Source organism: Panthera tigris, chromosome F3 (assembly GCF_018350195.1).
Source record: "Panthera tigris isolate Pti1 chromosome F3, P.tigris_Pti1_mat1.1, whole genome shotgun sequence".
Taxonomy (NCBI): Eukaryota; Metazoa; Chordata; class Mammalia; order Carnivora; family Felidae; genus Panthera; species Panthera tigris.
Genome location: NC_056678.1, coordinates 68,472,376 through 68,500,274, shown reverse-complemented (window position 1 = coordinate 68,500,274; position 27,899 = coordinate 68,472,376). Strand labels below are relative to the sequence as shown.

At 59.0% G+C, this 27,899-nt stretch overlaps 4 protein-coding genes across 6 annotated transcripts; 2 read left to right on the top strand and 2 right to left on the bottom strand.

Annotated features, from left to right (window-relative positions):
- Positions 1–116: 116 nt before the first annotated feature.
- PYGO2 (pygopus family PHD finger 2) lies at positions 117–4,032 on the bottom strand. The gene is given in 4 exon segments (XM_042975946.1): positions 117–2,552; positions 2,555–2,846; positions 3,381–3,430; positions 3,827–4,032. Coding segments are annotated over 4 exon segments (1,218 nt in total). The 5' UTR covers positions 3,930–4,032; the 3' UTR covers positions 117–1,779.
- A 263-nt stretch (positions 4,033–4,295) lies between these two features.
- SHC1 (SHC adaptor protein 1) lies at positions 4,296–12,335 on the bottom strand. Its single transcript, XM_042976086.1, is given in 13 exon segments — positions 4,296–5,905; positions 6,574–6,812; positions 6,955–7,020; positions 7,023–7,085; positions 7,186–7,255; positions 7,343–7,541; positions 8,280–8,406; positions 8,576–8,627; positions 8,803–8,856; positions 9,089–9,208; positions 9,323–9,386; positions 9,900–9,970; positions 10,514–12,335. Coding segments are annotated over 13 exon segments (1,749 nt in total). The 5' UTR covers positions 11,009–12,335; the 3' UTR covers positions 4,296–5,776.
- Positions 12,336–14,361: 2,026 nt separating this feature from the next.
- CKS1B (CDC28 protein kinase regulatory subunit 1B) lies at positions 14,362–17,828 on the top strand. Of its 2 annotated transcripts, none has more exons than XM_042976087.1 (3): positions 14,362–14,512; positions 16,571–16,698; positions 16,952–17,295. In XM_042976087.1, exons 1-3 carry the CDS (start codon positions 14,454–14,456, stop codon positions 17,029–17,031), a joined length of 267 nt encoding a protein of 88 aa, XP_042832021.1. In that variant the 5' UTR covers positions 14,362–14,453; the 3' UTR covers positions 17,032–17,295. The 2 variants fall into 2 exon arrangements, with proteins under 2 accessions (XP_042832021.1, XP_007087989.1); XM_007087927.3 differs by lacking the exon at positions 16,952–17,295 and adding an exon at positions 17,310–17,828 and having other exon boundaries at positions 14,439–14,512.
- Positions 17,829–22,270: 4,442 nt separating this feature from the next.
- FLAD1 (flavin adenine dinucleotide synthetase 1) lies at positions 22,271–27,583 on the top strand. 2 transcript variants are annotated; one of them, XM_042976527.1, is made up of 8 exons: positions 22,271–22,449; positions 22,939–23,132; positions 24,559–25,303; positions 25,923–26,070; positions 26,346–26,444; positions 26,529–26,718; positions 27,199–27,272; positions 27,378–27,583. In XM_042976527.1, the coding sequence occupies exons 2-8, from the start codon at positions 23,052–23,054 to the stop codon at positions 27,511–27,513; spliced, it is 1,473 nt and encodes a 490-aa protein (XP_042832461.1). In that variant the 5' UTR covers positions 22,271–22,449; positions 22,939–23,051; the 3' UTR covers positions 27,514–27,583. The 2 variants fall into 2 exon arrangements, with proteins under 2 accessions (XP_042832461.1, XP_042832460.1); XM_042976526.1 differs by having other exon boundaries at positions 22,380–22,449; positions 22,907–23,132.
- Positions 27,584–27,899: the final 316 nt, after the last annotated feature.

Genomic DNA, 27,899 nt, shown 5'->3' with positions numbered 1-27,899 from the left:
TTCTCTCTTCCAGGAACCCTGGGCACGTAGGTATCCTCACCCCTCAGGCATCCGCGCCGGCGGTGGCAGAGGTTAGTTCCAACCTTCGTGTGCTGAAACAGCCAGGAGTCCTCGTCTGGACTTTCAAGTCATTTTATTAATCCAACCGTACAAAAGACCCCCACCACCACATCTCTGCCACCCCCAGTTCCTTCCAAATAGTGTAGAGGGGGCGATTGAGCAGACCCCTCCCCAGGAGCCACTTACAAAAGGCAGAGATGGCGGAGGAATGGGGGGGGGGGGAGACGTCACAAAAATAGCAACAGATAAAAGAGGGGCCACAGAACCACAAACACAACACACAGCTGGGGGCGGGAGGCCGGACACCGCGGGAGCGAAGCCGAGGCCCCTCCCTCCCTTCCCACGGCCTCGAAACGGCTGGCTCCACCCGTGCAGGCAAATGAGTTCTTCACATGCTAAAGTCACGGGGGGGGGGGGGGGGGTGCGGTGTGTGTATGTGTGTAGGGTGGTGGGTGGGTGTGTGGGTGTATGTGTAGGGTGCAGGCAACCCCGAGCTCCTCGCCAGACCACACGTGTGCCTGCTTCCCCGCCCCGCTGAGGAACGTGTGCAGGAGCCCGGCCGGCCGGGGGCCCATACCCGGCAGGCAGCGCCTACGAATCAGTATATGAACCCATCCAGCCCAGCGTGGGGCTCTGGCGGAGAGGAGTGAGAACTGCTAGATCACCTGGCCCCAAAAGATCTACAGAAAGGTAGCACACACCCAGGCTACGGACTGCACTTCGGGGGCCATGGCTAGGACAGTCCCACGGCCTCCCTCCCCCACGGGCTGGGCCAGGGAGCCTTGTCAGGAGATGAGGTATAAGGGCTCCGTGCCTTTTCAAGCTTTCCTTCAGTCAAGCCAGGGAGGCAGAGGGATATAGGTGACGAAAGCTCTAGACCAGCGCCAACACTACTGTGCAACAAACCGGGGGGAGGGGGGGGGGGGCATGGGGAGCACTGTACAACCAGAGTCCCAGGTCCCAGGACAGTCCAAACCTCAGATATTCTGGTCAGACCACATATCCCAATTTTTGGCAAAAATATGGTCATTAAAAGCCCAAGAGAGGCTGAGAAAGGGCCAGTGGCTTTGGTATGAGGGACACAGGTCCGGACAGCATCTCTCTCGCACAGTCTTGAAGCCCCAAATCACCAAGAAACTGCCCCAGCCGAGCGCTCTCCTGCTTCTCCAAGCTATTTGGTTGTCTGAGGGGGTGAGGCCTGGGTACGTCGTGGAGGAGGCAAGGGGAGGGTAAGAAAAGGGAAAATTCCCCATTTATTACCTAAAGCTGTCTCCTAAAGCCCATGAAAGTGTTACCGCGGGGATGGGACCCCGACTCCTCTGGCCAGAAACCTTTAACACTTCACTCCAAAAACTAAGGCTGCAGCTGCGGGGCTGGACAGGCGGGTTAGGCACAGGTGCTGGGGCGTCCGTCATCCGCACAGAGGAGACCCCTGCCCTCCGGATCTTCTTCCAGCCTCTTCTCCGTTGCAGCCACACCCCTAGGCCTTCAGAGACGGGAGCCACCACAACGCTGGTAGGGCTTTGGTTTCCTGATCTCTGCAGATCTCAACGTGTACAGGTAATTTTCCAGAAAGGCGAGCGATCCAGACTCTTCTGCCTGCCCACCTCAGGTCCTTCTCTGCCCTCAGGAGCCACCGTATCTCTGCCCCCTGGGGACAGGAGGCCAGTGGAAACGAGGACCGAGAGCCAGACTTGGGAACCCTCACCCTCGCCAGGGTCAGCCATCGTTAGCAGCCACCAGCTGCCCCACGCCCTCGCGGATGTACACAGACTGGATCTCCTTGGTCTTGAGGCAGAGATCGCAAGCCCAGACGGCGGAGGCCTCGGTGGTCAGCAGCCCGTAGGCGCTCTCAGTCATGCCTGTGCACTCGCGATGGAACCACTTCTGGCAGGAGGCCTCGCACAGGATGGCGTCCTGGTCGTCATTCACCTCGCTGCGACAGGCGCCACACGGGTACACCAGGCCTGGGGGAGGCTGAGGCCCTGACCCCCCGCCAGCTTTGCTGGGGGGTGCCAGGCTGTTGGCATCTGGGGTTCCCCCCCCCCGCCCACTGCTGTTTGGGGGGAAGCTGGGCTGGTTCCCGTTAACCGCAGCAGCTGGGGAGCCTGAGTGAGGCTCTGGGGGAAAAGCGGTGGGAGCGGGGGGATTCAAGGGCTTTCCCCCATCCTCACCACCAGGGCCAGGAAAGCCAGGGTCCGGACCAGGGAAGGGACTTGTGTTTGGGGGCAGGCTGGGGAGCCCCTGACCAGGTCTCTGGAGAGGAGAAGGGCCAAAAGGTGCCCCTGGCTGGGCAAAGCGTTGGGGGAGAGAAGGAGGGCCCAGCTCCCCTCTGGGAGGCTGTCCCATGGTGGGTGAGATCATGGGGCCAAATCCTCCCACCGGGCCTGGCATCATCTGCCCACCAGGAGGGCTGAAGTTTTGGCCCAGAGGCTGGTTGAAGGGTTGGCCGGGAAAGTTCATGTTGCCTGGAGGTGCGTAGCCAGGGCCCTGGGGGGCATGTTGAAAGCTGGGCCCATAGGATTGGGAGGGAAAGGAGGGGGCTGGCGACGGAGAGGCTGGGGACCCCCTCCACCCCCAGTGCCGTAGCCTGGGGGTACCTGGCCTGCCATGCCCCCCTGTACGCGGAAGCCTCCAAAAGGGACAGGACTGCCAAGGAACGGAGGGGCTGCGCCCCCCACCTTAGGGGCTCCGAAGTCATCCTCAAAAGGGTTGGATGCAACCAGGTGATCCACCATGGGAGTCGGGGGTGGTGCAAACTCCGTCAGATGTGAGTATGCAGGGCCCTAGTGGGGAACAGAGGACGAAGAAAGGATCACAGAAGGAAACACACAGCTAGAAGCCAGCAGAGCCGTAGAAATGCAGGACTTGTTCTGGAGGCTGGTAAAGGCCAGCTCGGATCCCAAGTCAAGACAGACCTCAGAACATAACGGAAACAGGGGGTGGAAAAAGCAGACAGAACCGCGCTGGAATCCTAGCTCTGACTCCAAATAATCTGGAGACCCTCGAACAGGTACTCAACTTGTTAAAGCCTCAGATCCTCATGTGTAAAATAGGGGCAGTGCCCATCTCCCAAAGCTGCTAAAGTACTAACAGCACAAAGTGCTAGAAAAAAGACGGCTCTTCCTGACAGATAAGATCCTTGGTCAAGTGGCCTCACACACAGCCCTCGCCCCCCCGCCCCCCCCCCGCCGTCGTTAGGAAGTTGAGGGACAGGACCAGAAGCAAGGAAACTTTCTCTTCTCCCCCGCACGAGAGGCTACATCCCAGCCTACTGGAGTGGCAGCTAGGAGTCACCCCCACCGTCAAGCACCATTCACCTGAGTATTTGACTTCCTTCGCTTCTTTTCTGGGCTCTTCATCTGCAGACCTAGGAAGAGCAGCAGAATGCAGACCCAAACGCATCTCCCTGAGGCTGCCCCGACCTCCTGCCTCCCGGACGCGCCGGAGCAGCTCTTCTAACTTGGACACGCACTCGCTCATTCACTTAACAAACACGAACAAAGGTGCGCTACGAAGAACGCTGCACGGCCGCACTCTCGGCTGCCTCCTCCCTTAAATGAGACACCCCCCCACCCCGATGCCCTCAGACTCCCAAGTGGCTCCTGGACTCCGTGCGTCTCCAAACCCCTAGGGTCCCCAATCTGTGACAAGGACCCCCCCGTCCCCCCGCCCGGGCCTCCCTTCGGGTCCCCCGGTCCCAGGAACCCCCGCCTGCGCCCACCCGCCAACGTCCCCCCGGCCGCCAGGTCCTGGGCGCTCTCACCGGCCTTGCCCTGCTTCCTCCCGGTGCCGGGCGGCGCAGGGGGCGGTGCGGGGCCGCCACCTCCCTCCAGCTTGTCCGGTGGGGGCGGCGCCGAGGCGGCCATGGGGCGGGGGGGCCGGGGTCAGCGGCGGCGGCGGACGGACGCGCCCTCGGGCGGCACCATCGCCGGGAGGGGGCTCGGGGCGCCCGCAAGGAGCGGCCAGGCCGGGCGGCGAGGCCAGGCGCCGAGCGCAGCGCCAGCCGCCCGCCCGCGGCCGCGGCAGCAGCCGGAAGCGGAAGCCGGCGTGGCCGCCGCCGCGCGTCGAGGGGCGGGGCCCGGGCCGGACCACCCGGAGCCGGAGCCTGGGGGGAGGGGGGAGGCTGGAGATGCCGCTGCGGGAGAGGCCGCCCCGCCTCCCCTCCCCCTCCCCCACTCCCACCCTCGCCCGGCCGCGGCCAACCACAAGCAGCAGGGACCTTGAGGCCGAGGTAGAAGAAACAGGGACTTTAATAAAGAGGATTTCCCTTTGGTATAAGTGACACCCGCGAAGACACCCAAACAAAAAGGCGAGGACGAAGACCGTTGGAGACACTCCCCCACTCCCAGTCCGCAGGCAGGGCCCCCAGCAGCAGGGCTGGCTCCCGGGGTGGGGGGCGGGGGGGCGTCAGCCTGACACCGAAGCTCAGAAGCTCAGGTCGTGCACTAGGCCTTCTGGCCTCCGGGAGGCCCAGGCTTTCCTAATCCCGGCTCGCGATCCACTTCCAAGGCCGCAGCCTCTGGCGGAAAAGATCGTGCCCAGGCCAGGAGGAGAAAAATGCTAGTCCTTATAAAAGGGCTTCGAAAAGGCAAAGAGGTGATGTGTACATGTAATTGACTATTATCATTCTGTGCTCCAGATAAGCCAGAGAAAACAAATAAGGAAAGTAAATCCACAGCCATAAAATATACGCGTATAAAATCAAAATAAGTGTAGTTCCAAATCTACAGATGGTATTTGGGGATTGTCTACTGCTTTAGTCTCATTGCCCTCCGTTCCTGCCTCCACAAACCCGCAGTTACCAGTTCAGGAGGCCTGAATCCTGTCACACACACACACCCCCCCACCCCCCACCCCCGCCCCAGCAAGAGGCAGGGAAGAGGCTGCAGGACCCAGGGCGACGCTTTGGCTGTAGAGTAGAACACGCATGCAAATTGGGAGGTGGGGGAGGGACTTACAAAATGTATATACAGACCCCTTAGGTGAGGGGCCCCCCCCTGGCCAGGAGGCACTGAGCAAGGGAGGGGTCCATCTCCCCACTGGCCAGGGAGAGGGGGGGCTCTGAGGCAATCTCTAAGGGTTGCATTTTCCCCGGGGACAGGGGCCAGCTGCCATTCCTGCCTCTGCTCTCCCAACCTAAACTGGGGTGGAGGTGGAGTGGGTGCTGAGCAAGGAGAGGACAGGGTCCCCGAAGCCAAGGTGTCAACACTCCCATCCTCGACCTCAGGGGCTCAAGAACTCTTTGCATAAAATCTCTTCAGACCTAGGATGGTCAAAGGCACAAAGTTTAACCACTGGGAGGGAGAGTTGTTGAGAGGGATCTGAGCCCAAGGGTAGACCAAAGGTGTGATTCGTTCCCCCTTCCCTAGAAAGGTGATTGCCCCATTAGGCTTTTCCCATTTCAAGGAGGCACGCTGCCCAGGCCTCAAGCACCCACCTTCTTGGGGAAGGGGGTATCAGATTGGCACAGGAGAGGCCCAGGGAAGGGGCTACTCTGTACATTAATACTTTGGTAAGGTTCGGGGAGAAACGGGATTCTACCCCAGGCTTCCGACAAACCCTCTCATTCAGCCGATGCTGAACCGTGTCCACACTACTCCCAGCTCCAACACAAGGCCCAGCCCACAAAACACTCCCAAGTGAAGTCCTGAGAATCAAGGAACAGGGTGGAAGGGGTGAGAGGGCCCCTTCGGGGAGAAAGCACTTTGCTGGATCACAGCTTCCGCTCCACAGGCTGCTGGAGACATAGTTCACTGCCCGCAGAGATGATGGGCAAGTGATTGTCCACGTGGTAGCTGATGAGGTGGCTGACGCTCTCAAAGCGGTGATCCTTTGTCCGAACCTGGTGAGTGTAAAGGGAGAAGGTCAATGCAGGTGAAGAGTCAAAGTAAGACCTCAGCCCCCAAGGCTGAGGAAGCCGGAATATTCAAGAGGGTTGAAGAAGGAGAAAAGGATGGCGGGATGGGAGGATTGTCAGTCCTGATCACTGAAGCTTCTCGAGAAGGAGAATCCGGAGCTGGCCCCGGGAACAGACAGCTCAGTGAGCTGGGAAAAGGCAGAGGGGACGTCTGCCCAGGAACCGTGACGCTGAGGGCTATCTACTCCTCTTCTGACCCGGGAGGCGACACGCAGTGCAGAAAAGACAGGGAAACGAGACGGAGACTGCTCTAGAAAAGAGCCCAAAGTTATGAGGGGCAGTGGGGCAGTGCAGAGACACAACAGGACACTGGTCTGAGCCCTGAGTCTGGAGGACCGGGGGCGGCTCCTCTCCAGGACGGTTTCCTCATTTGTTAAAAGAGGGGCTCAGGCAAGAAGAACACCTTCCTGCCCAGATGGGCTAGGGGGCTGGGGCTTTGCGGGCTGAAAGGAACAGAGCTCAGGCCCGGGGGTGTGAGGGAAGGAACCTGGACTGCTGGAGAGGGGTGCCTGCGCACAAACGCCAAGCAGGGACAGTAGGAAGCAGTGAGGGAAGAAGGGGGCCGCAGCCTCCCGCCTACCCCCACCACTCACCACGCCCTCCGGGTCCACCAGGAGCAGGTGCTTGGGCTGCCCACTCTGCAGGCCGGTGAGCACGTACTGGCCCGGCGTGGTCGTGCTTTCCCGCACCAGGAAGTCCCCGTTGAGCTGCAGCAGGGCCTCGGCCTCCCGCCGGCTCAGCTTCCCGTGGAACCAGGGCTCCCCTCGCAGCTGCTCGGCCATGGCCACTGACTGGGGAGGTGGAGGCACGCGAAGGGCATCCTCGAAGGGCTCTGGGGGTGCAAAGAGAAGGCTAAGAAAGGCAGGGGGCACAACACACGCCAGGACCCAGACCTCCGGGGAGGAAGGCGCAGGGCAGAAGAAGAGGAGCCAAGTGGGAAGACAGCCATGCAGAGAGGAGAGGGGAGCACTCACTCATGTCAAAGAGGTCTCGGGGCGCGCTGCCATTGATGGCAGGATTGGGGGGCCCGGCCCCACCCCTGCTTGCCGGGCCTTGTCTAGGTTCTGGACGTTGACGTAGGAAGGATCGTCGAAGAGCTCCCTACCTGCTGAGGAGAGAGAGGCTTCACAGTGACCCCAGTCCAGCCTCCTGCGCCCCGACTCCGCCCGCCCCCCCCCCCCCCACCGCCCCAGCTCCCTTCACACCTGGGCAGGGCGGTGGAGGTGGCATCTGTTTGCGAATTTCTGGGTCTCCCCCAACAGGCTGCCCCACAGGCTGCGGGGACAAAAACAAGACGTTACCAGAAGCCCAAACCTGCTACTGCCAACCCGGGCCCAGCCCACCTCCTTCCGAGCCACTTACCAGCGTTGCTCCCAGGTGGCTGGGGGTCTGGACCCCGGGTGGAGTGGGTCGAGCAGCCCCGGGGGGAGCTCCTTCCCGAAGCCTCATGTCCACCACTCCCCCGAGAGGCGGCTCCTTCCCCGGGAAGTCATTATAGTACTGGTGGTCAGGTGGCTCTTCCTCCTCCTCGTCCCAAGCCGAGCCATCAAAACCAGCCATCCTGAGAGGGGCAGGAGAGAGGGAGGGCACAGACGGTGGCGACGGGCTGGGCGCTGCCTGCGGGGTGGGCCCGAGGCCAGCTGTTTTCTACACACAGCCAGCCGCACCACCCTCCCGGGGGCCCTGCAAGTAGCTATTACTTCCTTCTCCAAAGTTAGAGACGAGAGAGGCCGGTCAGAGCCGGAGAATCTGCCCGAGGCTTCACAATCACACGGCGGTGGAGCAGAGCCACAGAATCGGATTCGACCCTAAAGTTCACACCCTTGGTTGTTATGCTGTCTCCCGAGAGGGAGGGGAGGCACAGGGTAGCAGGAAAGGATACGATCCAGACTAGTTTAATCTCCTCCAAATACTCAATAGCTACCAGCCTAAGGCAGGAAGGAAAGGTAGAGATCGTGGGAATAAAACATCCTCCTGCACCCCAAATTCCTGATGGCTTCCACGGGCAGGAAAATGAAAAACCAAGGATGGCCAAACGGGCAAGAAAAGAGAAGCGCACTGGCACCAAGGTGGCTGGGGATAGAAAGGTCCACGCAGGCAGGGACGGTGGGGGCGTGGAGTCTGGCACGTGAGAGGAGGAACCGGCCTGCAGCAGGCAGGACACATTCTCCCGATGGCCTCGGGCACACAGGTTCCATGCCCCGACCCCCTCTGAGCTCGCGTGTGGGCAGTGGAGCAGACTCGCTCTCTCAGTTCCGGCCTGGGGCCCGGGAGCCGCCCCGCCCCCAGACCCGCTCACCTGTCGTGAGGGGTGACCAGCTTGGGCGGGTTCCTGAGGTATTGTTTGAAGCGCAGCTCGAAGGCCTGGCCGATGGTGCTGATGACGTCCTGAGCAAGCCCTTCGGGACACTCCAGGATGTGGCAGGCTGCGGGCACAGCACAGGCTGTCGGTGAGCTCGGGGGCGGACTGCTGGGGGGGGTGGCGGGGGCGCAGACAGGGCCCTCGCCTTCCAGGGCCCCCGCTTGGCTCCCCAGGTCCTGCTCACCTGCCTCACGGACAGCCGGCCCCACCCAGCGCTCCCCACCGCGCCTCACCTCTCTGATTGACCGGGTCTTTGGCAACATAGGCGACGTACTCAGCTGTGTCCTGGGGTCGGGCAGGGTCAGAAGAAGCCACTTAGCTGGACTGTATAGCCCCGCATCACCCCCACCCCCGACAACCCGGTGCTTTTCAGACACCACACCACCGCTTCCAGCCAGTGTCTCCCCAGCGCCTGGCCCCTACTCTGCCCCCACCACCTGTGCCCCGTTCGGCCACTCACCGGGTCCCCACCGGACGCAAATGAGATAGACTGCATGTGGTGGTTGGCGATGATCTGAGGGTCAGGGCGGGGGACAGAGGAGGGGAATGAAACACGTCAGGCAGCCTCAGGGCCTACCTGGGCGACCGCAGCCCCGAGCCCTGGCGGCCGGTCCCGCCCTTCTGGCCTCTCAGCCCAGGCCCTTCTAAGCTCCTCCTTCCTGACTGTCCTGGCTCCTGGCACTGTGACCAGGTCCTGCTCGGCCCTTCCAGCAGTGCTTCTGGCCCCCTCGCCCAACCCCACCAACCTGTTTGCAATCTGCGGCCATGAGGTTGAGGCTGCTGGTGGAGACGGTGAGAGTGATCGGCATTCCTGCAAACTTCAGGTTACTCCTCCCCAGAATGGAGCTGAGTGGGCGGCCACAGGGCTAGGGGAGGGCCCAAGGCTCTCAGAAGCTGCGGTTCCCCACCCCAGGAAAAACCCCCCCCACCGCCACCCCATGTTTCCCAGCAGCACCTCCAGCCCCACCGGCCCCGGGTACCTTTCTCCTCCTTGTTGCCCCCTTCGCACCGGGCACAGCCTCACACACCAGACTGATGGCCTCCCTGGGGAGAGAGAGGTCCTCAGACCCAGGGCCTGCCTCCCACTCAGCTTGGGCTGCCATGGGGCAGGGGGAGGGGAAGACCAGGCCAGACTCCAGGGGCACTCCAGGCTCTTTGTCGTGGTGGATTGAATTAAGGGCCTTTAATATTTGATGACACGGAGAGGCCACTTCCTGGCTGATTGGGTTAGGGCCTCAGCGGGCCCGGCCCCACCCCCTTCCAGCTAGCGAATGATCCCTCCCCTTCCCAAAGGCAGCAGTCACCGACCATCCGACCATCCGACCATCCGCCCAGCTTCCACTCAGGCTCCAGCTGCCAACTGGGGCTTTGCCACGGCCCCCGCAGCTCCCGGGCCGGAGGAGGAAGGATCCAGATGAGAGCTGCCTCTTTTCATTCAGACTCAGTCCCGCTCCCCTAACTTTCTCTCCATCCCCTTTACCAAAAGATAAGCTACCGCCTGCAAGCTACCAAGTGACCCGCGTCCCTCCTCCCCCAGTCTGCTCCCACCCCACTAACCTGGTGACCTGGGTGCGGGTGTTGAAGTCCAGGGCGCGCATCGACTGCAGGACCTCCACACAGCCCATGTACTGAGGGGAGGGGACCGAGGGTGACGGGTCAGCCGCCTCCCCTCACCCCTTCACAGAAAGCCCCGCGTCTTTCCCCTCCGAGCCGCCAAGGGAAGAGTGAAGATGAAGGCATCACGCCCACTGCCCGAGGCTACACCCCACAACGTGCAAGACAACAGGAAACGAGGGGAAGAGGCAGGCTGGGAGAACCTCATGCATCTGGGAAGAGACTCCAGAGGACAGCGAGAGGCACGGGGCGGGGTGGGGGGGGGGAGTGACATCTCCAGGGGGAGGAGACCGGAGGACACAATCCAGGGTCACTCATTCCAACACTTACTAGGGGCCTCCGCCACGCTGGGCGGCATGCTGAGCAGGAGGGGGGGAAGGGGGTGGGGGGGGGGGAGTCACAAGAAGGAAGGGGCCCAGGGAGGGGTCCAGAATGGGAGAAGGGGCAAGAAAGGTTTGAGAAACAGGACCCTGAAAGCAAGGCGGTGCTGGGAGATGGGTGGGCAGAGGGACTGGAGGCTCTGGAGGGAGCGGGGAGGCTGGGGCGTGCTCACTCACCCGAACCAAGTAGGAAACCCCGGGTCCCATGACTTTGTCGTTGGGATGCAGCCAGCCCCGCGTGGGCTTATTGACAAAGCTCCCGTGGCGGGTCCACTCCTCGCCCCCCAGCTGGCCCCCTTCCACCCGAGTCCTGCGCCCGCCGCCTCCACTCAGCTTGTTCATGTCCTGGAGGAGGGGCAGGGGGCCTGAGTCTGGCGCGGCCGCCCCTACGATCCCCTCCCCATCCTCAGCCACCCTCCCTGGCTCCCCCTTTGGCCCCGGGCGCCCCCCAGCTGGGTTGGCCAGCTTCAGGTTGCTCATCCGGGGGAAGAAGGAGCACAGGGTGGTGGGACTCTCGTCCCCAGGCAGAGGGGGCAGGATAGGCCCCAGGGACGAGGCCGAGGGGGAAGGCGGCTCCTCCGGCGGGGTGGACCCCGAAGCCCCCTCCTCCAGCGGTGACAGAGACTCATTCCGAAGCGGATTGTACTTGGGCTTGGGGGGCAGGAGATCCATGGCTGGAGTGAGAGGGAGGCTGCTGCCCAGCCTGGCCCCCCTGCCGGTCAGGGCAAGGGGGCCAGGCAGGGGGCATCCCCAGGCCCTTAGCCTGACCGGACCTCTCTGGCCCAGGGATCTCAAGGATCCTGGGAAGGGAGAGGGTAAGTGGCACCAGAGCCCACCCCCGCTCAGACCCAGAGAGTTTCAGGCCCCATCCCCGCCCAGCGTGGAGCCTCTTCTCCGGCGGAGAAGAGAACAGGCTGGACCCAGAGCTGCCTGGCTCCTCCCCAGGGGCGGGGAGCTAAGCCGAGAGCCCAATCCCGAGGACAGTGCTGACTCACAGGCTCTAAGGGGCTGAACCCCCACCAATGCCACAGCCCCGGACTCGGCAGGGACAGAGCTATGCGTGTCCCCACCCTGCCCCCAGACAACCACCAGTAATCGGGGAGGGGAGCAAAGTGGGGGTGGGAGGGAAGCATGTAGGAATGAGAAGGAAAGGAGGGAAATCAGGATAGGTCTGGATCAATCCCAACAGGACATGGGCAGGCCAAAGGGAGCAGGAAGCCACGGGAGAGTAGGGGGGAATGAGAGAGGAAACAGAGGCAGCTGGGGGTGGAAAAGGGAGGGGATCCCTGAGCTCAGCACGTCCCTTCCTGTCCTGGCTGAACACTCAAAGTCCCCCCTCCCGCAGCCCAGGCCAGGCTACCCCCACCGCCAAGGCACAGTGGGGTGGCGGCTCTAGGGAGCCTGGGCCATCAGCACCCTCGGCTACGACAGCTGTGGACAGGAGGTAAAGAAATGGGGAAAGGATGGCAGTGGCCCCAGTGGACGCAGAGGGGCAGGAGGAAGGGCAAAGCCTGTGTTGTAAGGGGAACAAAGTCCAACCTGGGTGGTGCCTCGGGGAACCACCTGGTAGGAGGTGGAACAGAGGACAAGCTGACGGAGCCGCGTTCTCGCCGTGGCACCCACCATGCCGAGGCACCCACCATGCCGTGGCACCCACCATGCCGAGGCGTAGCGGCCAGCACTCGTGTCTCCCCCCCACCTTCCACGGGCCTGGTTAGCAAGGCAAGCTGTCAAGGTGGGTGGGTGGCAAGACACTGACACGAAGGTCGGCTCCCTGAACGCACTCTCTTGCAGTGACCAGGGAAGGTGCGGGTGTCCGCCAGGGGCAGAACGTGACTGGAGGACGTGGGAGAGTGAAACAGCTGTCCCTCCAACAGAAGCGGGGGTTACGGGCCACAAAGGGACAGAGGGGGGCAGATGGCAAATCTGTGCCAAGGGGCGCCAGGGATGGGCTGAGGCTGGACGCAGGGAACAGCCCCAAACCCATCCCTCCCACCCACAGCTTCCTGCCACAGCTCTGCTTGAGGGGGCCACGGAGGAAGATGGGGGGGGGGGGGTCAGCAAACAAGTAGCAAAAGATACGCAGAAACCCCACGTTCACCTCGGAATCATCGACTCTCAAATTTACTTAAGATAAGGGTGCAAATGATATGATTATAATGATTAATAATGCCACCACTTCACTCTTTCACCTGCCCTAGTCCTCAATCGAGGACAGCTTGGTCACTCCCGAGCACAATTCTATCACTCCACGCCCGAGAGAATGAGGAAAGGCTTCGCCACAGCCTCACACCCCCCACACCTGCCAAGACGTCCTCCAGCCGCGGGAGCCCGCGGAATCCAGAGGCCGGGAACGAGCGACAGGTGTGGGCGTTCGGAAGAAAAGAAGGAGGAAGTAGGGCTTTTTAAATTTGCATAGGAAAAAAGGAGCCCGCCTCCCGGGAGTCCGGGTGGCCGGGTGTGGGGGTGAAGCCGCTGGTGGCTTCCCAGCCCAGCAGGGAGGAGGAGGAGGAGGCAAGTAGCAGGAAATGGCGAAAGCCTCAGGAATGTTTCCAGAAGGGAAGGCCGGGCGAGCGGGCCCAGGAGGAATGCCCAGGCAGGAACTCTGCTTAGGGGGAGGGGAAGGGCCAAAGGAGCGGTGGGGGTTGAGGAGTCCCTGCAAAAGGGCCACTGTCCCCTCCACCCCTCCAAGCTGCTGTCCCCTGGCAGCGGACAGCGCTCGCTCCTGTCGCACCCACAGGTAGCACACCGACAAACCCATGGCCCTACCAGCTCCCGAGGTGCAGGTGTGAGACCTACAGCTGTCCCTGGGGCGGAGTCGGTCCTGGGAGGGGAAGCTCCGGCAGCGGGGCTGGGAACCCCGGAGCAAGCCTCGCTCCCCAAGTCCAGCCCCCTTCACGCGGGCCCACCCTGGGAAGGGGGCAGGGGGAGGCCAAGGGCTGCCTCTAACCTCTCACCGCTCAGAACCGGCGGGGACACTTTGACGTCCCACCTGCTGGGGCACGAGCGCTCAGGAAAACGGAGCCCGAGGCCCAAAAGAGAAAAGGGAACTATGTGAGCCAGGGTCTTCGGAGCTGAAGACCGCGCTTCCGAGGCGGGGACCGGGGTCGCCCCCCGAGCAACCCCTCAGGGGGCGTGGCCCCTAGGTCGCGGGCACCCGAGACTTCTAGCAGGCGGGGTGTCCGCTCAGCCCGACGTGGTTGGGGAGAGGCGGGGCCTCGGGGAGGCGTGGCCTCACGCGTCCCTAGCGTTCTTTGAGGGGCGGCGCTCTGCTCTTTCGAGAGATAGGCTCTTTGATGGACAGGAGTTAGCGGAGACCCGTCGCGAGGAGGCGGGGTCTCGGGGAATTGGAAGGACTACCGTCGGGTCTCTTGCACTAGGGCTTGGAAGCATGTCCGGGGGTGGGGCTTCCAGGAAAGCTGGGCGGCAGGGTGGGGTCGTGGACAATAAGCAGAAAACAAGTCGGGGTTCGGGGAGCCCCCTGAAGTTGGGGGGTGGGACTTCCGGGGAGGGGGTCTCAGGGGGCGGGACTTCTCCACGAAGACCGGAAGTAGGGTCCCGGGAGAGGGGTTCCGGGGTGGAGGAGCGGGTCACCTAAGGAGAAGGGAAAGGCCCAACTCACCAGGGCCTCATGGAGTCGCCGCACCGCACCGCGGCCCGATTTGGTTCCGGATCACGCTACTGTCTCCTTAGGTTGTCGTTCCAACTTTCTCCCCGGCCCGGCCTCCCTGAAGAAACTTTATTGCACTTACTTCCGGCCTCACTAACCCCTGACCCTCTACCTCGGTCCCTCCTTTACCCAGCCCACTTTCCCGAATCAGCCAATGGCAGCGCGAGAACGCGCTCGGGGGCAGGGATAGCCAATTACAGGCGCTTTTTTTACCGACGCTCGTTCTTGAGGAACGTGAGAGGTGCACTCCAATAAGGACTCGAGGAGAAGCGAATCTAAGCCAATCCGAGGCTTGAAGGTAGAGCTGACCCGCCTTAAGCCAAAGGGACCAATGGGAAGCGCGGGCGGCGTGTTTGAAAGCGAGGCCAAAGTGGGTGGGAGCGCGTGCTGCTGGGAGTTGTTCGGTGGTTGGCGGCGCGGGGCTGACGATCCTCAGGCCGAGCGGTCATGTCGCACAAACAGATTTACTATTCGGACAAATACGACGACGAGGAGTTCGAGTACCGGTTAGTGCCGGCGCGGGGCCCACCGCGAGGTCGTGAACTTCGACAAGTGAGGGCAAGAAGAGTTAGGAACCGGAGCTGAAGCGACGGGACCGGCGCATGCGCGGGAGACCCGAGCCGCGGGCTGGGGACGGTCGCCGAGAGCGTACGGCGCACGCGCCAGGGCCTGGCGGCACCGGGGAAAGTAGAAAGTGACGGACTCGGAGTGGGCGTGGCTAGGGGCTCTAGGCCGAAGGCCCCGCTCCCTCGGCGGAGCGAGTTGTGCTTGCCTTCTGGAGACTGCTGGTGTCGCGGCGACACCTCGGGGCCTCCGGGGCCTACTGAGAGGAGGTGGCCACGGATTCCTGCAAAGGGGGCGTGGGCTTGTTTCAGGAAGGGGGCTTCCAGGACCTGCGAGGGGGTGAAGCTGGCCGAGGGCTTTGAGGAAGGACTTGGCAGGGGCCTGCCGGATGCCCTTCGAACATTCGAAACAGTTACGGAGCGCCTCCAGGTGTTGTGTTAAGTGCGGGCATGAGCCCTGGCCTCTGCTCCCCACTGCCCGAGACGTTTGTGGAAACGCTGCAGGCGTCAGAGAGAGGGCGAGAAGGGACGTGATGGACATAGGTGCAGGTTATGTGGGAGCAACAGAGCTCGGCGAGGATGGTGAAGAAGGGGGTCCTTACAGAGCCTCGGAGTTTGGAGTTAATCCAACTCCGTGATTCCAGGTTGAAAGATTCGGGAAGACCAAGGATTCTGCAAATGAGGGCATGATCCTTGAAACAACTTCCTAGTTCGCGTCTTGTCCCCAAAATTGAAGAACGTGCAATGCAGACTTGCTTTGGTTGTGTTTCTCTTCCGCCTAGTGCGGGGCTGGGCCCTGTGGCCGGCTGGGTGCGTGCTGACAGGTGCAGATTCAGGACCGCGGTGACGCCAGCTGCTTGGGGAAGACCCGCAGCTCCGCTGGGGCCCGTTAACTTTTTCCTCCCCGTACGAACTAAGCGCTTACGGCATCTCTGTGGGACTAGGGAGAAGTCACGGGTTTCATCTCTCCGGAAGTTGTAGATCTTGGCAGTGGTAGCTTGGTTTAAGAGACAGTTTGTCCTGGGGCGCCTGGGTGGCGCAGTCGGTTAAGCGTCCGACTTCAGCCAGGTCACGATCTCACGGTCCGTGAGTTCGAGCCCCGCGTCAGGCTCTGGGCTGATGGCTCGGAGCCTGGAGCCTGTTTCCGATTCTGTGTCTCCCTCTCTCTCTGCCCCTCCCCCGTTCATGCTCTGTCTCTCTCTGTCCCAAAAATAAATAAACGTTGAAAAAAAAAATTAAAAAAAAAAAAAAAAAGAGACAGCTTGTCGTGAGGGGGTCTGTTTGGTGCAGTGTGCCAGGGACTTGTTAGAATGTAAGCTATTTTCAGATACGTAGACTGGAATCCTGTCTCTGGGAAGCATCTCGGTTTCTAGCACGGGGAGCGTTTAGTGTATTTTCACCGAGCACGATGAAGTGTATCAGGATTCGTGGCAGAGTAATACTTTTTGGCCATGAAAGGAGACTTATCCTTGGTTAGGAAGACGAGGCGTTTCCCCAGGGAAGTCCCATGGCACATCCCTTCAGAGTCAGGAAAATGAAATCGAGCGTAGATTTAAAGGGTTTACGTTGACCGTTATCCTTGGTGAGGGCTCTTCCACACAGCGCTCTGTAAGAGGCCTTTCTTCACCGGTCCACCTCTAACCTACCCCTGTTATTACCACTCTGCTGTGGGGCTGCCATTCTGTTGACTCCGAGTAGTCAAGCAGGGGACTGGGCTCCAGGAGGCCAGAGGTAGTGCATCAACAGCGCCTGGAAGTTAGGTGCTCATTCGCTCGCCTTGCCCATTAATTTGTGCTTTGTGATATACTTGCAGGGGGATTTGCAGAACTTGGCCTTTAATTCTAGCTGCCTTTACCCCACAATAGATTTATGTAAACTCCCTACTATCAGAAACCAATTTTTCCTTTCTTTCCTCTCTTGGCTTTGTATGTAAGCACTTGTCTAACGGACTGTCCCCAGTACTGATGTGAGTCCCCCCACCTGTCCATGTTTCTGTTACAGGCACGTCATGTTGCCCAAGGACATAGCCAAGCTGGTCCCTAAAACCCATTTGATGTCTGAATCTGAGTGGCGGAATCTCGGCGTTCAGCAGAGTCAGGGATGGGTCCATTATATGATCCACGAACCAGGTTGGTGCAGCGGCTGAGAGCAAGCACACGGGTTCCTTCACGGAGGGCAAGAAAGAGCGATAAGATCGCATAACCCAAAGAAATCAGGGGAAGGTGACGGTGGTTTATAGGTTCCTCACCAGCCGTCTAGAAAAACCGAAGTGACCAGAGGTAAGAGTAAAGTATCAGATGGGAAGTTCAGAGACAAGGTGTCACTGAAAAAAACCTCTTTTAATCTCTAACTTCGTCCGAGCGTAGTCTTTTTTTTTTTAAGGCCACATATACCCCGGAGGAGGCTGTGGCTCCTTCATCATTCTCCATCAGAAAGTGAGTTCTTGGACGTTATCCAAATAAGCCAAGGAAAGTGTATTTCTTGATAAGACACCAGACACCAAGCTGCCAGGCAAAACTAATAAAGGGCTCCCCCGGGGCTGCACCAACACGGCAAAAGAACTGATATTGACAATTCTGTACTCGGCAGACAGGCCCAGCTTTTGGGTCTGGTTCTAAGGCCACGTGCTGACGTCGTAATTTAGTCGTGAAGACCCGATCGCTGTGTCTGGGAGGTGCGGGTGGGAGGCTGTGCGCAGGCGAGTGTGAGCTTGCCTCTTAGGTTTCGCTCGCTCTTTCAGAGCCTCACATCTTGTTGTTCCGGCGACCACTGCCCAAGAAGCCAAAGAAATGAAGCCGGCAGCCACCTTTCGGCCTCAGGCTTCGCACAGCTGTCCTCACGTGCTAACGACATCTTCGGATGACATTACTCCACGGCCTTCTTGCTTCCCACTTTGATATTGAAAGGATGTTCAGACTGTTTGACTGTGCTGGTGACCGCTTCGCCTGAGCCAACAGCAGCACGGCCCGGCCGGCTGAGCGCCGTTCGGGCCGCAGCCTCGGCCGAGTGTGACCCCAGAAGCCCTGCCGAGCTCTGTATCCTGCAGAACACACTTGGTAGAGGGAGGAAGCGGCTCCTCTAAGCATAAGGCCGTGGCCGTTGCAGGGATTGCGTAAACTTGCCGTTTTGTTTCTTCCTGCCAGGTGTTGTATGTTGTGTGGTGGTTCATGTTTCATTGTACTGGAAACTGTCCGTTTTATTCAAGAAACCTGTTCCGTGTTAAAAAGCCTTGATTAAAGAGGAAGTTTTTACGATCTGATTCTTTGCTTGTCAAGGTCTCCCCTCTTGGGGTCGCTGCGAGCAGCACCCTGTTTGTGGTGATGCCCCCTTCGCTTAGATAATGAAGCCCAGCTCTTTGCTAGTAATGAGGGTCGTTTCAACATTCGTGTAACTGGTTTTTAACCTACTTCAAGCAGACTTTCTGTCAAACACCTGAAACGATATGCTGCTCTATTAGCCTGAGCTAAAGGCTGTCCGGAGACATCACCTCAGGAAAGCAAACGAACTGTTTCCTACAGCCCGGGATGGCGCCTTCACTGTAGTCCTGGTATCTGAAGGGCACGAGAGGGTGAAGGGAGGAGGCCGTCAGCCAGAGGCTGCTCTGTGCCCCCTTCCTGCCCGGCCCAAGGCTCAGGCACACCTGCGGGGAGTGGAGGGCAGCTCCTGCTGTTTTTCCTGGCAAGTTCTGATGCCTGAGCCGACCCTGAGAGATGTTGACTTAATTGGTCTGGGGTGTGGCCTGGATGTGGGAATTTCAAGCATTTTTCTGCAGGTAGCTGGAGTACTAACCTTTGGGGAAACAGGTATAAGCTGTAGTTGTTTGAGAAAACATTTCTCCAAGGGGCCCCTGGCTGGCTCAGTCGGTGGAGCATGCAACCCTTGATCTCAGGGTCGTGAGTGCGAGTCCCATGTCGGGTGAAGAGATTACTTCAAAATAAAACCTTAAAAAGAAAAAAAAAAGAAAGAAAGCATTCTTCCAAATAATAGCTTACCCCCTACTTTTAAAAATCACAGCAGTGGGGCGCCTGGGTGGGTCAGTCGGTTGAGCGTCCGACTTCAGCTCAGGTCACGATCTCGAAGTCCGTGAGTTCGAGCCCCACGTCGGGCTCTGGGCTGATGGCTCAGAGCCTGGAGCCTGCTTCTGATTCTGTGTCTTCCTCTCTCTCTCTGCCCCTCCCCCGTTCATGCTCTGTCTCTCTCTGTCTCAAAAATAAATAAACATTAAAAAAAATTAATTAAAAAAAAAAATAAAGCTTTGGGGTGCCTGGGTGGCTCAGTCGGTTGAGCGTCCGACTTCGGCTCAGGTCACGATCTCGCGGTCCGTGAGTTCGAGCCCCGCGTCAGGCTCTGGGCTGATGGCTCAGAGCCTGGAGCCTGCTTCCGATTCTGTGTCTCCCTCTCTCTCTGCCCCTCCCCCGTTCATGCTCTGTCTCTCTCTGTCTCAAAAATAAATAAACGTAAAAAAAAAATAAATAAATAAAAAATCACAGCAGTACTAAATAAAGGAAATTATCTCCCTGCCCCCCCCCCCCCCCCATCATCCACCCATTTACTACTATGGCAGGAGTTCAGTTGTGGTCCCTGAACCAGAGCATGACTTCACCTCAAGCCTTGTTAGAAATGCAAATTATTGGACTCCACCCTAGACCTGCTGAATCAGAAACTCTGACGGTTAGGCCTAGCAAGGTTTTAACAGGCTCTCCAGGTGATTCTGGCGCCCACTCAAGCTTGAGAACCCACAGATAGAGGATTGGATCAGAGCTGTTGGGGGGGCTGGTGGGGAGACACTATCACCATTGCTAGTCAAGATGATGGATCATGTGACTTATTGTTAGGCAAGTGGGACTTTTGTTTTGCCTTTAAATTCGCTTTATAGGGGCATCTGGCTGGGCCAGTTGGTACAGCACAGAGCTCTTGATCTTGGGGTCGTGAGTTTGAACCCCACGCTGAGTGCGGAGATCACTTTAAAATCTTTAAAAAAAAATTTTTTTTTTTTTGAGCTGAGGTTCTTTTAATTGAAAAACACACAGGGCTTATCGCTTGAGAAAGAAGAGTCTAGAAGTCTGGCTCTACCTTTGTTTTTTGTTTTGGGGTTGCTGGATGGCATCCCTTCCTTTTTCTTAGCCTGTTGTCCATCTGTAAAATGCGTATCATCTATCTGGGGCTTTTGGAGAGTAAAATGAGGGTGGGTGTGGTTCGGCTGTCCTCCCAGTGATGCATGAATTTTATGTGTTTACTACAGAAAACATAGTCCAGGTACCAGCAGCGTCAGCATGACAGGAGAGCTTGTTAAATGCAGATCTCAAGCTCCCACCCAAACCTCCTGAATGGGGGAGACTTAATCAGCATATTAAAGTCCCAGATGGGGAGCCTGGCTAGTGCAGTCCATACAGCATGCAACTCTCTCCTGGTCGTCAGTTCAAGTCCCATGTTGGGCATAGAGATTATTTAAAAAAATTAAAACAAATTTTTAAAAGGATGGTCCCAGATGATCAAACATTAAAATTTAAGAAGCACTTTTGGATCAAAGGCAACTGAAATGAGAGTAAGCTAGGATGATGTAAGAATCGAAAGTGGACACGTGGCATCCCCTAGTCACTGCCCTCACTGGTACCTAGAAGACCCAAATTGGCAAAGGTGATGTTCAAATTAAGCACTATCTGGACGGGGCGGTGGCGGGGGGGGGGGGGGGGGGATAAGGCTTTTTCTTGTCAAGAGAGTTAAGTACATAGCTTTACCGTTTATAATAGAAATAAATGAAAGCTGGGATGCCTAGATTGCTCAGTGGTTAAGCCTCCGACTTCAGCTCAGGTCATGATCTTAGGTTCCTGAGTTTAAGCCCTGTGTCGGGCTCTGTGCTGACAGCTCAGAGCCTGGAGCCTGCTTCGGGTTCTGTGTCTCCCTCTCTCTCTGCCCCTCCACTGCGTGAGCTCTCGCTCTGTCTCAAAAATACACATTTTTTGGCACAAAAACAGACACTCAGATCAATGGAACAGAATAGAGAACCTAGAAATAGACCCACAAACATACGGCCAAATAATCTTTGACAAAGCAGGAAAGAATATCCAATGGAATAAAGACAGTCTCTTCAGCAAGTCATACTGGGAAAACTGGACAGCAACATGCAGAAGAATGAACCCAGACCACTTTCTTACACCATACACAAAAACAAACTCAAAATGAATGAAAGACCTCAATGTAAAACAGGAAGCCATCAAAAGCCTCAAGGAGAAAGCAGGCAAAAACCTCTTTGATCTTGGCCATCGCAACTTCTTACTCAACGTGTCTCCAAAGGCAAGGGAAACAAAAGCAAACATGAACTATTGGGACCTCATCAAGGTAAAAACCTTCTGCACAGTGAAGGAAACAATCAGCAAAACTAAAAGGCAACCGACAGAATCGGAGAAGATATCTGCAAACGACATATCAGATAAAGGGTTAGTATCCAAAATCTAGAAAGAACTTGTCAAACTCAACACCCAAAAAATAAATAATCCAGTGAAGAAATGCGCAAAAGATATTAATAGATACTTTTCCAAAGAAGACACCCAGATGGCCAACCGACACATGAAAAGATGCTCAACATCACTCACCATCAGGGAAACACAAATCAAAACCACAATGAGATGCTACCTCACACCTGTCAGAATGGCTCACATTAACAACTCGGGCAACAACAGATGTTGGTGAGGGTGCGGACTGCTGGTGGGAATGCAAACTGGTGCAGTCGTTCTGGAAAACAGTATGGAGGTTCCTGAAAAAATTAAAAGAACTACCCTCTACCACCCAGCAATTGCACTACCAGGTATTTATCCAAGGGATACAGGTGAGCTGTTTCGAAGGGACACATGCACCCCATGTTTATAGCAGCGCTGTCGACAACAGCCAAAGTATGGAAGGAGCCCAAATGTCCATCGATGGATGAATGGATAAAGAAGATGTGGTCTCTATATACAATGGAGTATTACTCGAAATCAAAAAGAATGAAATCTTGCCATTTGCAGCTACGTGGATGGAACTGGAGGGTATTATGCTAAGTGAAATTAGTCAGAGAAAGACAAAAATCATAGGACTTCACCCATATGAGGACTTTAAGAGGCAAAACAGATGAACAAAAGGGAAGGGAAGCAAAAATAATATAAAAACAGGGAGGGGAACAAAACATAAAAGACTCTTAAATACGGAGAACAAACAGGGTTACTGGAGGGGTGGTGGGAGGGGGGATGGGCTAAATGGGCAAGGGGCACTAAGGAATCTACTCCTGAAATCACTGTTGTGCTATATGCTAACTTGGATGTAAATTACACAATAAATGAATTAATAAAAAAAAAATAACTGCTGACAGGGAAGGACTTAAAAAAAGAAATAAACATTTAAAAAGAAAAAAATAAATGAAAGTTCCACGCACTAAAAAGTCCTCTCCAAGCTCTCCCTACTTCACGGCCAATGCTGATACTTGGTGTCCCTCCAAGGGCCAAGCGCTACAAGATAAATCCCCTTTGCCTAGAATTCGAGTCGGGGTTAAAGACCGCTAGCACTGCACACAAGAACCCGAAAACGGGACCGAGGTTAGAATCACACCTCCCTTTCCCGCCAGCACCAGGAGCAGCAGCCGAGGTCCCCCCCCTCCCGGCGGCCCCGCCCCCGCAGTTCCGGGTGAGGGTGACCACGTGCTTGTCGCCCATAACAACCCCGCGCTGCTCCCGCCCCCGGGCTGGGGCTGGCGAGCGACGGCCGCCTGCACCCGTGGGCCCTTGGAGGCAGTCTGAGCGACAGCCGAGATGGCCAACTGACGTGGCAGGCGCGATCCAAGGCGGGACGCTGCGTGCGGAAGCCGCCCGGGGCCGTGCGGGAGCGGAGGGCGCCGGCCGGGAAGGCAGGTGGGGACCCGGGGCAGCTGGGCGGGCGGGGGCGGGGTGGCGGGGACGGGGACAGCAGGCCAGAAAGGGTGCGGGCCCCGGCGGTCCCGGCGCCTGAGCTCGGCCCGCGGCGGAGGGAGGGGCCGCGTTTAAAGGGGGGGGGGGGGTCGAGACGCTTAAAGGGACCTGTCCCCAAAGAGGAGAGATATTTAAAGGTGCAGGCTGCCGGGCTGTCGCCGGCCAGGGGGGGCCGAGCTCGGCGCGCAGGAGACCTATGTAAAGTGGTAGGTGCTCGGGAGACCAGGACGCTTTAAGGAGACCAGAGCCAAGCTTGTGAAGAGGCTGGGATGGGGTGAGAACACGTCCGTCGAAGGCAGGGATAAAGGAGTCGCTTGTCAAGGGCCCGGCGAGGTCTCCCTCTAAGGAAAAAAGAACGTGCACTCCTGCTCTCCCCCAATGTCCTTTCTGGCTCCTCCAGGTTCCCTTGACCCCGGACCCCCCTGTTCCCAGGCTATGGCCCCCAGTGCCCTGTAGACCTGGCGCGACTCCCGTGCTTTCGACCCCCATTTGGGGCCCTGGGTGGCTACTGGAGGGCCTTGCAGAGGGGCAGAGAAGGCAGGACCATGGCATCTAGGGCCTCTGAACCTCCCTCAGGGCGCAGCGTGACGGCGGGCATCATCATTGTTGGAGATGAGATCCTCAAGGTGCGTCTGGGACAGAAGGGGGGTGTGTGGCATGCTTCTGTCCTTAAGATCCTGCTGCACGATCTGTTGAGGGAAGGCAGGCCAGGGCGGGAGCCCCCTTGCTGTCATGGAGTCCTGGAGTGAGCCCAGGATGTTAGAGGGAAAGTGACCCTTGTGCTTTCCATCACTGTGTTGAAAACTTGTAGCAAGGTGGCTTCAGTTTGTCCAGCAACTTGATAGGAGTAGGAGGGGCTTCACAGAAATGACGGGGAGTCCGACTTGTGAAGGGGGTACAGGTGCATGTGTTATTGAAGAGTTACAGCCAGCCTGTTTGGAAAATGACCCAAGGCACTTGGCAGAGTGAGTAAGCGAAATAGAAGGAAACTACTGGACGGAAGAAATCCGTTGGATTCTTCTGAGCAATCGAGAGAAATCTTGTTAAAGGTCGTGGTAGGCATCGGGTTTGAGGTAGTGATCTTGACCCCTCCTTTTTGAGTGCTTACTAGGGCCCACGACTGTGCTTCTAGATCACATGTGCGGTTTTACTAACCCTTAGAACAATCCCCTGAGGTTCAATACTTTTATTATAAATGTCAATTAATAGATTATGAGACCGAGAAGCTAGCTTGTCCAAGGTTCCATAGCCAGGAGGTGGTAGGGGGGGGATTCCAACCTGAGTCCCTCTTACTCCAAGTAACCCCTGTCCGCTAAGCCCTCTGGAGAGAAGTCAAAGGAGAAGGGGCTTCAAAGGAAGATCGTGTGCACACCGCAGGCAGCCTCAAATGTTCTGCAAAGGAATGTGAACTTTATTCTGTATATGTTTGGAAACAACACAGGGCTTTTGAGCCCAAGAGTGATGCAATCCCAGTAACACATTAGAAAGGTTAGTCAGAAGGCACTGGGCAGAGCGCTGGGGCTGGCGGCCGGGAGCCTGGCCAGGGGGCCTCGACAATGTCCAGATGACAGGTGCCAAGGACCTGCCCGGTGGCAGTAGGGACCAAGAGAAGAGAGCAGATGGGGAGACATTTCAGTACACTTGACGGTAGGAGGACCTCACTGGCGGTGGACAGTGTCTGGGGAGGCCACTGGCCAAAGTGACAACGGCCAGGAATACGGCAGAGATGCCCGATAGGTAGGCAGAACCAAGGAGCTGAAACCGTCAGGGTCGGGGAGGAAGTGGATGGGTCGTCCACATAGAATTGGCCACCGAATCCTCAGGCATAGATGAGGTCAAGGTCAAAGCACGGAGAAGGAGGCCCAAGGTGGCTCATGCGACCCCCGGCTGTTCACCTGGATTTTCTCACCCTCGTACCCAGTCCAGGCTTTAGAGCCTCACGAGGCAGCGTCCCCCAAAAGAGCACGATGCCCCACACGGCTGTCACCCCTTCCCCTTTGGCCTCGAGTCCTGCAGCACTGACACTCTCATCGTCCCCATCTCATCTCCCAGGGACACACTCAGGACACCAACACCTACTTTCTATGCCGGACACTGCGCTCCCTGGGGGTCCAGGTGTGCCGGGTCTCTGTCGTACCCGACGAGGTGGCCACCATCGCGGCAGAGGTCACTTCTTTCTCCAGCCGCTTCACCCACGTCCTCACGGCAGGGGGCATCGGCCCCACTCACGATGATGTGACCTTTGAGGCGGTAGCACAGGCCTTCGGGGATGAGCTCAAGCCGCACCCCGAGCTAGAAGCGGCCATCCGAGCCCTCGGAGGGAAGGGCTTCGAGAAGCTGTCCGTAGTGCCCTCCTCCGCCCGCCTGCATTACGGCACAGACCCTCACACGGGCCGGCCCTTCAAGTTCCCGCTGGTCTCCGTCCGAAATGTCTACCTCTTCCCAGGCATTCCCGAGCTGCTGCGGAGGGTGCTGGAGGGGCTGCAGGGGCTGTTCCGGAACACAGCGGTGCAGTTCCACCTGCGGGAGCTGTACGTGGCCGCCGACGAGGCCTCCATCGCCCCCGTGCTGGCTGAGGCGCAGGCCCACTTTGGGCGCAGGCTCGGCCTGGGCTCCTACCCCGACTGGGGCAGCAACTACTATCGGGTGAAGCTGTCCTTGGACTCGGAGGAAGAAGGGCCGCTGGAGGAGTGCCTGGCCTACCTGACTGCCCGTCTGCCCCCGGGATCGCTGGTCCCCTACGTGCCCGACGCCGTGGGGCAGGCCAGGGAGGCTGTCTACCAGCTCGCAGAATCAGGTAGGGGCCTGGGGGGGTGGGGGCTGCACGTGCCCACCCCACCCCTGCCCAGGTCTCGGGAACGTAGGGTCTGAGAGAGGGGGGATAGCTCCGGTGCCGCCGGTCATTCTTCCAGTAAATGTCAACCTGGTGCCCGCTCCTGCCAGCACTGTGCTGGGTACCGCGGACCGAGCTCAACAGGACAGTGTGTTACACGCCACGGCCTTCTGGGCCGGCAGTGTAACAAGAAAGGTAGGCGTCAGGCACGAGACGTCGGTCTCAGCGGCCTCCACGGTGGGGGAGGTCAGCCTTGACCCGGGCGTATGTACGTTAAATACAGTCTGCTGGGCGAGTGTCGGACATGTGGGCCGATGAGGAGGACTGGGCCCCACCGGGAGGTGGGCGAGAGCAAACAGGATGGGGTTTAGGGGAACGAAGGAGAGCAGGGCCCCCCGAGGGAAGACACTGAGGTGAAGGGTTCTGAATGGCAGGCCGGGACAGACTCCAAGAGCATGTAGGACTCCAGCCTTTACTCTGGGAACACTGGGAAGCCTGGAGAGGCTTCAGGCCAGGGCAGTGTGGCCCCCCCATTGCCCTCTGACGGCCACGTGTACGTATCTTCTTGTCTGTCTCCTTGCAGGGTCTTCTCTGGGGGGGAAGGTGGCAGGCGCCCTGCAGACCATTGAGACCGCCCTGGCTCAGTACGACCTCAGCCACCTTTGCGTGGGCTTCAATGGAGGCAAGGACTGCACGGCCCTCCTGCACCTCTTCCACGCGGCCGTGCAGAGGTGAGCCCACGCCCCGGGGCGAAGGCAGCAAGGAGGGAGAGGGCGGCCAGGTGTGGTTTGGGAGGGAGGGAGCCGTGGTGACCTCTCCGCGCTCTTCCCCCGCCACGTTGACTGAGCATCTGACATCTGGGTGGCCCTGGGTGGCCCTGGGTGGCCGTGTAGGCCACCGGCCCCGAGCACAGGGAGGTCACAGTCCATCCAGGAGCAGAGAGAACAGTGTGCGAGCTCTCTGGGGAGCATTGCTCGGCCAAGCCTGTGCGCCCTCCCCTCCCCAGGACACGCCCCGATACTCAGGAGCCCCTCCAGATCCTGTACGTCCGCAACATCTCCCCCTTCCCCGAGCTGGAGCAGTTCCTACAGGACACCATCAAGAGGTACGGAGGGCCTGGAAGTGTGGGCTCCGGGTGCGGCTCAGCAGTGCCCGCTTCTGACCCCCGCCCTGCCCCTCCCCTCCTCAGGTATAATCTGCAGGTGCTGGAGGCCGAGGGCCACATGAAGCAGGCCCTGTGTGAGCTGCGGGCCCGGCACCCCCGGCTGGAGGCCGTCCTGATGGGCACCCGCCGCACCGACCCCTACTCCTGCAGCCTCCACCCCTTCAGCCCCACCGACCCTGGCTGGCCTGCCTTCGTGCGCGTCAACCCGCTGCTGGTAACGGGGAGGGGGCCGCAGCGCCTCCCGTCTCCCGACCCCTGTCGCTCATCGCGTGAGGGACCCCCATCACCCAAGGGAGGCTGTGCTGCTCGGCCATTCAGCTTTCTGACCATTCTGCATGGAGCACCGATTCAGTGGCTTGTGCTTTCTACCTTTAGGCCTGCGCTGCCCAGGATGGCACCCACTAGCCTTGTATCGATACTCAAATTACAACCTACTGAAATGAAAGAAAGACCCCAAGCCGGTCCCTGGGGGGTGGCTTGGGGGTGGAGGGAGACGGGCAAAGGTTTCCGTTTTGCGTTGTGTGGCCGCACCCAGCAGGCTGTGCCGGAGAATCCCGGAGGATCCCAGAGAATCCCACAGGAGGCCTCCCTCAGAGCCCGGGAAGCAGAAGAGCTCTAGGCGGGCCCCTGCCCAGGCGGCAGGCCGCGGTGTGGGAGGGGGGACTTTGTGACCCCACCCCACTCTGACCCCCAGGACTGGACCTACAGAGACATCTGGGACTTCCTGCGGCAGCTGTTTGTCCCGTACTGTGTCCTATATGACCGAGGGTAAGGGTGCTGGGAGAGGACGGGTGTCGTGGGCGTGGGGACGAGGTGGGGGCGCTGCGGTGGGGAGAGCCTGCCCCGAACTCGCCTGCCTCCTCCCTGCTCCAGCTACACGTCGCTGGGGGGCCGCGAGAACACCGTGAGGAACCCGGCCCTGAAGTGCCTGAGCCCGGGGGGCCAGCCCACCTACCGGCCAGCCTACCTCCTGGAGAATGAAGACGAGGAGAGGAACTCCCGCACGTGACCCCGAGCAGCCAGAGGGAGGCCGCCCTGGGGTGTCCCCTGTCAATAAACCGCCTCTTGCGTGCCCGGTGCTCTGCCTGTGTCTTCCTGCTCCAGGGGACGGGACGGGAGAAGCAGACGTGGGCCGGGCTCTGCCGGCTCCCGGCTGGCAGTGCTCCCTCTGAGGAACAGGGGCGGTGGGGGGGCAACAGGGGGACGTGCTGGGAGGACGTACACAGAACACTCGGCAGGAGCCCACCGGAGGGCAGGGTCGGGAGCCACGCCAGTCCCTGGGGGAGAGGCACCCCGGGCAGGACGCCGAGGTTTGGAGAGCCAGTCTGGGAGAAGGGAAGCTGGGCTGGCCTGGCTGCGGAGGACAGAAGACGGGGTGGCCGGCCCACCCCCCCT